Source organism: Primulina eburnea, chromosome 1, assembly GCF_022965805.1.
Source record: "Primulina eburnea isolate SZY01 chromosome 1, ASM2296580v1, whole genome shotgun sequence".
Lineage (NCBI taxonomy): Eukaryota > Viridiplantae > Streptophyta > Magnoliopsida > Lamiales > Gesneriaceae > Primulina > Primulina eburnea.
In genome coordinates, this window is record NC_133101.1 from 39,243,104 (window position 1) to 39,254,770 (window position 11,667).

Genomic DNA, 11,667 nt, shown 5'->3' on the forward strand with positions numbered 1-11,667 from the left:
GAGAAAAGGAGGGACCATGATCTTCAAGCTAAGAGCTACATGTTGGCTTCTATGTCGAATGAACTTCAGAGGAGGTTCGAGGAGGCGGTGAATGCTGCTGACATTCACATTCATCTGAAAGAATTATATGTTGTACAAATTCGTTCAGATAGACATGCTACTGTGAAAGAACTCAAGACTACATGCTTGCGAGATGGGACTTCGGTCCATGAACATGGTGTTAGGATGATTGGGCTCATCGAGAAGTTAGTGGGGCTTGACGTGGTAATTCCTAGTGAGCTCTCGACTGATATTCTCTTGTTGTCTTTGCCTGCCTTGTTTGATGGATTTGTGGTTAACTTTAATATGAACAAGCTTGAGGCCACCCTTGAAGAGTTGGTCAATATGCTTACTAATTATGAGGCCACAATTAAAAAGAAAACGCCTGTTCTTTTGGTGGGTTCTTTGTTAGGTACGAAAAAGGGAACCCCAAATAAATGCAAGAAGCGTTCTGCCCCTCCAAAGAAGAACAAGCCCAGCAAGAAGCCATATAAAAAACCAAATCCGGGGCCCACAAAGCCTGACAAGACAGAACAAGTCTGTTTCCACTGCAACAAGCCTGGACATTGGAGGCGTAATTGCGAGGAGTATCTAGCCCAGAAGCGTTCTGGCCATGGTATGTTCTATTGAAGTTAATGTTTCTGTTAATTCATCTTCTTGGGTATTGGATACCGGATGTGGTTCTCATCTATGCAATGATTTGCAGGTGATGGGAAGAAGAAAGAGGCTTAGAGATGGTGAGACCTTTATAAGACTAGGAAATTGAGCAAGAGTTGCTGCCACTGCCATTGGAGACGTTAATTTAATTTTGGACAATAATTTTAAGTTGTTTTTGAGTGACATTTATTTTTTCCTGAATTGGTTAAAAACATTATTTCTATTTCTATGCTTGATAGGATGATTATTCTTGTGTTTTTGCTAAAGTTGTTTGCAATTTATACAAGAAGGAATGTTTGATTGGAATAGGAGAATTAACAAACGATCCCTATAACTTAAAATTAAAAGATATTCCGTTAAACAATATCCAAGCGCGTACGAAAACAACCACAAACAAAATAAAAATAGAAGACCCAAATCCTGCACAAATATGGCACGCTAAACTAGATCATATTTCCTAAAGAAGGATGCACAAGCCAGTGGGAGAAGGCATGTTTGACTTGTCAGACATAAATTCTCTACCAACATCTGAGTCCTGTCTAAAAGGAAAAATGAATAAAACTCCATTCAATGGAAACATGGAATGTGGAGATCTGGACGCTAATTAAATTCTAATCATTCATAGAATTAATCAATCAATTGTGATAAACAAGGTCTATTTTTTTTTTTTTTAAATACAAAGCGGAAACTTAATGTAAATCAATTCGAAATACATATTTATACAAGTCTTGTATTGTCTATGAGAATTCAACTAGGTTCAACTACATATCCGTACTGAATCTTAATTTACTTCTGAGCCCGGATCTCCACGCTATCTAGTCCAGCCTCGTTCTCTTCTTGACCCTGATCCTATCCAACCTGTTGTGATCCACACGTACAAAAAAGACAACAGCCGGATAACTCCGGTGAGAATTATATTCTCAGTATAAACCATGTATACATGAAATCATAAAAACAATACAAAAGCATATAACAGATATTCCTAACATGTATCAAAATCAGAAACATGAATCAAATATTCATCACGTGTATTATAATCCTAAACATGAATCAATATCAAGAATAACTCATATTCTAAACATGTACCATCATCAGGAACATAATTAAATATCAAGCAATGAATCACTCTCTGTGATTCTCAGACTCAGAATCGACTCAGTCCTAATCTAGGGATCCCGATCGGAATAAGAACATACACCCACCTACACTCCCGATCGGGGTGGTGGTATGTTCTTATTCTTATTCACGAATACAAGTAATAGAAGAAACTCCGATTCTATCCACTCCGATATAGCCAAACGTCCGGTGTCTTGACCTATCCGTCACAGACTTTGGCATTTTCACCAATACACTATCCTGCGACAAAGTGCAATGGGCCAATGACGAGTCCTCACTATCCGACCCTTCTGTCACAAGATCAAATGTTTACAACTAGGCACATCCGCCTATGACTCAAGACATACATTGTCTATACATCCATAGACCAAAGATATTGTAAGGCTCGAGATTATTAGTTTTCATTGAAGTACGACTCGGAGGATATGAGAATGCATGTCATAAGATGAAAGTACAAAATATTTCATGTGTGAGAGGCCGCACCCGCGCTTGGAACAAGAGTGCTCCCGCGGTTATAAATTATGGATTTTAGCAAGAAAAATCGAAGCCACACCGCACCCGCGGTGCTAGGAGACACCGCACCCGCGGTGGATGTCCAGTAGGGTGCCTAATTTTGACATTGCAAGACCGCACCCGCGGTGACAAGACCACACCCGCGGTCTTGCAGGGGCCGCACCCGCGGTCGCTACTTTTGGAAAATGATAAGATTGCCGAGAGCATAGCGCACCCGCGGTGCTAACGCGACCGCACCCGCGGTGCTGCATGCGAGAAATCCACCTTGATTCTTATGTTGACACATGGCAGAGGTATATATATGAATTAGTGCTGATTCATTTCTTTCTCACTTCCAGCAGCTGAACCGAGAGTTCCCTCAAATTTCTTCAAGTTCTTTAAGTTTTGGGGTAAGATATCTCAAGATTTAGCCACCCGAATTTATTTTCAAGTTCGAATTTGTATTCCTTGCATTAAGGGCTTCAAAAGGGTATATGTTTTGTTAAATTCCAGCATGTATTGATATATAGGTGTTGGGAGAATTATGATTTGAGTTAAGAAATATGTTCTTATGATTATAAGGATTGTAGATTTGAAACCGGAACGAAGAAATGATATAGAACTCAATTGTGATGAGTTTTAGCATATATTGACATGAGATTATGCAGATTTTGAGATCTTGACATAGATATTATGATGATTATGAGTTGAGAATTGTACAATGTTGATATATGTTGAATTGGATTAAACAGTATCGAAGAATTATATCGTTATGCCGTCGATTTATACCGAGATTGATTAAGAATTGTATAAGACTTGTTGTGAGTTGTTTGTTGATATGGTATCTATCAACAATTGCCATTTCAGATTTGGAGTGACAGAGTTGGTATACTGACTTGGAGACTTTGATTTATTTCACAACAAGAAAGGTATAAGCCAATGACCCTCGAACTGTAGTATACAATTTCTAACTGTAGTCACAGATACAAGACCACTTCCCAACGGAGAAGAAATAGATACTACAGTCGACAATGACTCAACAGGTAATGAATGCAATAATGCTAAACATTCAGAGATGAATGTATGCGATGCACCGGTGTCTATCAACACATATGCAGGATAACCGTAAAGAAAACAGTTACCTGCAATAACATCGTCTGGCTCATCCTGGGCTTGCTCCTCGGTCAGTGCAAACACCCTAGCCTGCTGTCTAGGAGGTTGACTTACAGTCTGGCTACCTCCTGATCTCTGCTGGGACTGTGCAGATGGCGGTTGGAATGAATGTACGGACGTCTGTCTCTCAATCTGAGGCACTGATGCTGATGACCCAGCACTCTGGGATCGCTGTGTACCTCTCTGGGGACAAACTCTGGCGAAGTGCCCCTGCTGTCTACAAATATTGCAGCGTCCCATAACTCCCTGACACTGCTCAGTGGCATGCCGGCTTCCACACGAATGCAATAAACACCATTATACTCTGAACTCTGACCCTGACCTCTCTGTCGGGATCCACTGGAGCTCGACAAACTGCTCCTGATTTCTTAAATTGTTTGCCCTTAACCTTCAAAAACTCTTTCTTGCCGCTACTGCTTCCACTATCAAATCGAGGAGGAGGTGGTGAAAACTGCACGGCGGGCTGTGGTTGCCTCTGACTCTGAACACCATAAGAACCCCCTCGCTGCCTGATCAAGCCAGCATCTGCTCCTTTCGCTCTGTTCAGTGCATCAGAAAATGTATTGGGTCGCCCCGTGTTCACTAGAGTAAATATGTCAGGGTTCAAACCATTAATGAACTGATCTGCGGCCGCTTCATCATTCCCTGCTACATGATGTGCAAATCGAAGCAAGGATTAAAACTTAGCAACATATTCTTCTACATTCAATTGCCCCTGTCTTAAGTTCGCAAATTCTGCCCCTTTGTCCTTTCGATAAGATACTGGAAAGAAACGCTGATAAAATTCATCTTTAAATACCTTCCAAGTAATATCAATACCTCTATGCTCCAGGGCTCGTTTTGTTGTCAACCACCAACTCTTGGCCACTTCTTGCAACTGATGTCCGATTAACTTTACCCTTCGTTCATCTGTGTAGGCAAGAGATTCAAACAACATTTCTATGTCGTCTAGCCAGCTCTCACAATCCACCGCATTCTCGGTACCCTTCAAGGTAGGCGGATGGAATGATTGAAACTCTTCAATAACGTCTCCATAGGTGTCGCAGTAACATCCATCTGAGTACCTTACGTGCTACCCTGTTCTGGCACTTGACCTGCAGCTGGTTGTGGTATTCTTCTGGGCGGCATATCTGAATATCAAATAGATTAATATACACTCTATATAATCTGTCTCAGCCCTCCTCTGATCATATGCCATTGATACAGAATTGGTTCTGATTCAGTCTTGACAATTATATGCTGTAAATCAATTCAGATACAATACAACATACAATAGGGAAAGCAATAAATCATGCAAGCACATCAAAAGAAAGGAAGAAGACTCGATCTACCCCGCTCATTCTATCTTATCTCAGTCTACAGAACCTACTGCTCTGATACCACCTGTTGTGGGGACCCGGGCTCTAACTCAATTCTTTACGGGATTAATCGGATCGTTGTTAGAAAACATGGGTCAAATTTTCGCTTTTAAACATAAATTCAAATGTTTATAAACAAGCATAAGGTCTTTATTTATTCCAACGAACATGTAAATATATCTTGTTCTAGTACATTCATACAACTAGTGTTTAATACAATTTACAAACTACAAGTAATACAAGTCTAGTATGACACCACTAGTGATCTTCTGTGCCCGTAGTCACCACGCTATCTTGATCTCATCTCTGTCATTACCCAGATCCTGTCCCACCTGTTTTTATGCACACATACAGACATAACAACAGTCGGAAACTCCGGTGAGAACAAATCCCAGTATAAAACATGATATGCATGCATAAACAAAATATAAATCATGAAACAAACTATCATGAATAATATCAAAAGCAATAGGTTCCATAGTCTATGAAACCAAATCAATATAAGCATGCAATATCAATCAAATCATGTCTTGACTCAATTAGACTCTACTCTAGAGATCCCGATGTGAATAAGACGTCGCTGTCTGTTACCTACCCTCCCAATCGGGGTAACGGTACGTCTCATTCCTAGATTTTGGTCATGTCTGTATCGAGTATCTACACACGAAGATGAACTGCTCCAATGCGACGATACTACCGAACATCTAGTTTGACAAATCTGTCAATGACTCCTATCTCAAGGCTTGAATATAAATCTATAAACAAGGCATCACATTCAAAATATAACCATAATCTAGTATATTATTTTGTTGGGAAACTCAAATTGAATCTCATTTGAGTTGTGTCTTCCCAAAACAAAACATGAATTATACCTTTCGTCGCACAATGTCTGTCGATGACGAATCTGTCAATATCAAATCTGAAATGGTAATGTGGATACATATTCTATCAATCTGTAATCTCAATCAACACGTATCCAATTCAATACTTGGCTTAAGTACATTTGACGGCATAACGACGTAATTCCTCAATACCGGTCAATCCAACTTTCACATATATTAACAATTCACAAGTCTCAACCCATAATCATCCTCATACACATATGATAGTACTCAAAACTGCATAAGTTAACTCTAAACATGCTGGAAAATCGTTGCAATAGCATACAACGTCTGTTTTTCGATCCAGTTGCGTATATACAATCACCAATTTCACAAGAACACATAATCTAGTGTAATTCACAATTTCCCCAATCACAATATCTCAAATCATGTAGGAAATGACTGAAACTTACATCCTTAGCTAGCCCTTGAAGAGAGGAGGTCAAAACTGAAATTGGATTTAAGTTTGAATGTATAAATCTTTCAAAATCACAATTTAAGAGCATAAGGAATTGGAGCTTCTCCCTACTCTCTCGTTTTTAGCAGCTGCAAAATGAAAGGAAGATGACTCATGTGCAAAACATATATATACCCTGCCATGTGTCATCATAAACTTCAAAGGTGGATTTCTCGCATGCAGCACCGCGGGTGCGCTAAGCTCTCGGCACTACTTTCATTTTTCAAAATTTAACGACCGCGGGTGCGGTGTCTCGAGTACTGCGGGTGCGGTGTTGCTTCGTACCAAATTTCCTACCCTACTGGACATTAACCACGGGTGCACTCCTTCTAGACCGCGGGTGCGGTGACCCTACTGTAAAAATGGCCAACTTTCTGTCCATGCACCGCGGGTGCGGTATCAAAAGGGGCGCGGGTGCGGTCTCTTTCTTCAAGCAACACTTCATCTTTTCATTTAATCCACATACAATCTAGGGCATTACAAAAGTGATTAAGAATTGAATTAAGTTCGGGTCCCCACAAAAGGTGGTATCAGAGCGATAGATCCTTGAGATTGAGATAGAAGCTTGTGAGCAGGGTAGAATGAGGTTTTCTTTCCTGCTTTTGAATGCTAGCATGTCTTACTGCTGTAATACATGTTTACTTGAACTATCTGATTTTGATATGGTAATATGTATTATTGAGTATGGATCAGAACCGATTCTTGATCAGAGGTAAGATAATCAGAAAGGGGCTGAGACATATTTTATTTGTGATTGCTAAGCTTTTTGATATTCAGATATGCCTCGGAGAAGAGTACAAGAACAGGGTAGCACTTCAAATCCTCCCATGGATGCTACCGCCACTCCTATGGAAAAATTATTAAAAAGATTTCAGTCATTCAAACCTCCAACCCTGAAAGGAACAGAGACTTTGGTTGACTGTGAGAGTTGGTTGGATGACATAGAAATGTTGTTTGATTCGTTGGAGTATATACAGATGAACGACGAGTTCGGCTGATAGGACACCAGTTGCAGGATGTTGCAAAGAACTGGTGGATTACGACAAAAAGAGCATTAGATCATCGAGGTACAACTATTACCTGGAATGTATTTAGAACTGAATTCTATCAGCGATTTTTCCCGTTGTCGTATAGGAAAGACAAGGGGGCCGAATTTGCCAATCTGAGACAGGGTCAATTGAATATTGAAGAATATGTGACCAAGTTCTCTACTTTGTTGAGATTTGCCCCACATGTTGCTGAGAGCGAGGAAGCTACTGCTGATCAGTTCATCAATTGTTTGAACCCCGAGATTTTTACATTGGTGAATACAGGGCGACCGAATAATTTTACTGACGCCCTGAACAGAGCCAAAGGAGCAGAAGCCGGTCTCATGAGACATAAAGGAGCTTTGTTTGTTCCTCCAGCACCGAGACCACAACAAACACCTCCCAAATTTGAGAGTGACAGTAGCGATGGTGGAAAGAAATATTTTCTGAAGGCTAGAGGAAAGCAGTTTAAGAAGTCTGGCGGAAGTTCTTCTAGCTCCAGTGGTTCCAAACAGAGTTATACCGGGGTTTACTGTGGAACTTGTGGAGGGAGACATTCCACTGAGCAGTGCCAAGGAGTACTTGGTAGTTGCCACTTCTGCAAACAGCAGGGACATTTTGCCAGAGTGTGTCCACAGAAGGGTTCCCAAAGATCCCAGGGAGCCAAATCATCTGGATCAGCGACACATTGGAGTAGACGATCAGCTGCTGTTCATTCCTTTCAGCCCGCACCATCTCAGTCACAGCAGAGGCCAGGAGGAAGCCAGACAGTTGGCCAGCCTCCTAGACAGCATGCCAGAGTATTTGCTTTGACCGAGGAGCAAGCTCAGGAAGCACCAGATGATGATTTTGCAGGTAACTGTTCTTGATGTAGTTTTCCTGCTTTTGTATTGATAAATACGGATGCTTCCCATACGTTTATTTTTGAATGATTTGCATTGAGTCATGCATTGCCTGTTGAGTCTTTATCTACTGTAGTGTATGTGTTTGCTCTGTTAGGGATGGGTTTGATATCAGTGAATTCTGTAAAACATTGTATGCTACAGTATGACGGGCATGAAATGGAGTTAGATTGTATTATACTTGGATTGTCTGACTTTGTCGGTATTATCGGTATTGATATGCTAACAAAGTATAGAGCAACTGTTGACTATTTCCACAAGATTGTACGATTCAGACCCGAGATGGCTGAGGAGAGGAGATTTTACGAAAGGAGCGGAAGGATTCCTTGTTTATTCAGTTGATTTACTGAAATCAAGTCCATCATTAGCTGAGCTGCTAGTGGTATGTGAGTTTGCTGATGTCTTTCCAGATGAGATTCCTGGATTGCCTCCGATTCGAGAAATAGACTTCAACATCGAGTTGGTACAAGGTACAGTCCGATTTCTAGAGCTCTGTACCGAATGGCACCAGTAGAATTGAAAGAGTTAAAAGACTAGTTGGAAAATTTACTGGCCAAGGGATACATCAGACCAAGTGTTTCTCCTTGTGGTGCGCCAGTATTGTTTATGAGGAAGAAAGACGGTTCAATGAGACTCTGCATTGACTACCGGCAACTGAATAAGGCAACGGTAAAGAATAAATATTCCTTGCCTCGTATTGATGATTTATGTGATCAGTTGCAGGATTCTTCTGTATATTCCAAGATTGATCTGAGATCTGGATATCATTAGCTGAGAGTCAGGGAATTCTGATATTTCAAAGATGGCGTTCAGAACCATAAGACTGTGAATCCAGTTTTCTTGATTTGAAGAAGAGATTGACCAGTGCTACGGTGTCGACTATTCCACGAGATACTGGTGATTTTGTAGATTATTGTGATGCTTCTCACAGAGGATTGAGTTGTTTCTTGATGTAACGGGAACATATGATTGCTTATGCTCCGAGACAGTTGAAACCACATGAAACTCGTTACCCAATTCATGATCTTGAATTGGCGGCCATTGTCTTTGCATTGAAGATATGGCGACATTACCTATACGGTGATAAGTTTGATGTCTATTCTGATCACAAGAGTATGAAAAATCTGCTTTCACAGTCTGAGTTGAAACGACAGATATTGTCAGAAGCGCATAACAGTTGATTCAGTATTCATCTTGATGGCAGAAAAATGTATAATGATTGAAAAGAAAATTTTGGTGGAAACGAATGAAAACTAATAGTTGAATTTGTAGCCAAATGTCTAAATTGCCAACAGGTGAAGGCCGAGAGAAAGAAACCCGGAGGACTATTACAGAGTTTGTCTAATCCTGAAGAGAAATGTGATCACATTTCAATGGATTTTGTAATGAAGTTACCGAGATCCTCCTAGAGTTGTGATGCGATTTGGGTTGTGAGTGACAGATTGACCAAATCCGCATGCTTTATTCCGTACAAGATGACGTATCGACATGACCAAATGGCTGAGATTTATGTCAGAAAGGTAGTCAGACTGCACAGAGTGCCGAAGTCGATTGTAGCAGACCGTGATCCTCGATTTCATCGCACTTTTGGCAGAATTTACAGCAGATTTTGGATATGAAGTTACATTTTAGTACCATATATGATCCACAGACCGATGGATAGTCTGAGCAGACGATCCAGACATTGGAGGATATGCTGAGAGCAGTAGTGCTTGATTTTAACACTAGCTGGCAAGATGTATTGCCACTTGGTGAGTTTTCGTACAACAACATCTATCAGACGAGTATTGAAATGACTTCTTTTGAAGCATTGTATGAAAAGAAATGTTGATCCCCTCTTTATTAGAATGATATCTCTGAGGTTTCTGAGATCGGACCTGGCATGATCAGAGATATGACTGAAAAAGTGAAGCTGATTCAGAAGAGAATGAAGGCAGTCCAAGATAGACAAGCCAAATATGCCAATGTCCGACGACGACCGTTGGTCTTTGAGGATGGAGACTAAGTATTTTTGAAAATTTCACCTTTCAAAGGAGTTGTCAGATTTAGCAAGAAAGGGAAACTATCTCCACGATATATATTGGGCCGTACGAGATTCTTGAGAAGATAGGAGATCGTGCCTATCAACTCACTTTACCGCCTTCATTATCTGGAATACATGATGTTTTTCTTGTTTGTTCTTGCGAAAATACCTGCCTGATGCTTCACATGTCATCCAAACAAATGAGACGGAGTTGGATGAGACATTGAGTTTGTTAGGATCGGTTATTGACTAAGGAGTGTTTAGAAGGGGGGTTGAATAAACACTTCTAGGGAATTAAATGTCTTTCGAAAAAGGTAGTTCAGTTTTGTTACAAACTGAACTAAGTATCCCGTCGGTCAATATCAATCAGTTAAACTGAATAAGCAGTTGCGGAAAATAAACTGATTGAAAGATAGAATATCTGACTGGAAATAAAAAGCTGAAGTAAAGATAACACAATATGTTTCTGGATGTTCGGAGAATTGAATAACTCCTACGTCACCCCTTCTATCACAAAGATAGGTTGTTCACTAAAAGACTTTGATCGAGTACAACTGTGGGGACCCGGGCTCTAACTCAATTCTTTTGGGATTTAATTGGATCTTTGTTCGAAAATGTGGGTCAAAAATTTGCTTTTATCATTAATTCAAATGTATTAACGAAAGCATCACATGTCTCGATAGAAATTAAACAACGTAATGTACATATAAGTCTGTGCGTACAAACATACACTAGTGTTCAATGACAACTACAAACATAAGTGCTACAAGTCTAGTAGGAAACACTAGGAATCTTCCACGCCCGAGATTTCCACGCTATCAACTCTCTCTTCCTCGTCGTGACCCTGATCCTGCCCCACCTGTTGCCATGCACACATACAGACACGACAATAGCCGGATAACTCCGGTGAGAACATATCCCAGTATAAAACATGAATGCATGCAATGTAATAATCATGTACAAAAGCATAGCATATATCAAGTAACATGAATGTAAATCTAAACATGTAGAAGAATACAAATCTGTATTCAACATTTAAATCTTGACTCGACTCATTTCTAATCTAGGGATCCCGGTGTGAATAAAACGGTCTGTCACCTACCCAACCACTCGGGGCAACGGTACGTCTTATTCCTAGACTTCGGTCAACTCTGTATCGAGGGTCTACACATATAGCAAATCTGCTCCTATGCGTCGATACACCGAAACGTCTAGTTTTGGCAAATCTGCCAATATCTCCTATCTCAGGACTCAAATATAAATCAATAAACAAAACATTACATATCAATGTAATAACAATCTAGTATGTGATTTAGGGAAACTCGTATCAAATCTGAATCGAGTTGTGCAATCCCAAGACCACATGAATTATACCTTTCTTATCGAATAATCTGTCGAAGTCTCCAAGTCGAGATACTAACTCTGTTACTCCCACTCTGAAATGTCAAGGTTGAAACATACAATATCAATGCCCAACTCAATTTGACACATATACAATTCCGTAATCAATCAGTACAATTCGACGGCATAACGGCGTAATC

At 40.3% G+C, this 11,667-nt stretch overlaps 1 protein-coding gene across 1 annotated transcript; it reads left to right on the top strand.

The window, feature by feature from the left end:
- The first annotated feature begins 225 nt into the window (after positions 1-225).
- On the top strand, positions 226-771 carry LOC140806963 (uncharacterized). Its single transcript, XM_073163538.1, has 2 exons — positions 226-655; positions 746-771. Exons 1-2 carry the CDS (start codon positions 226-228, stop codon positions 769-771), a joined length of 456 nt encoding a protein of 151 aa, XP_073019639.1.
- Positions 772-11,667: the final 10,896 nt, after the last annotated feature.

Bases quoted from the DNA above. Each gene is read 5' to 3' on its own strand.
- LOC140806963 (XM_073163538.1), top strand. From the start codon at position 226: ATGATTGGGCTCATCGAGAAGTTAGTGGGGCTTGACGTGGTAATTCCT. The intron at 656-745 runs GTATGTTCTATT...AATGATTTGCAG, and splicing joins CCAGAAGCGTTCTGGCCATG to GTGATGGGAAGAAGAAAGAG.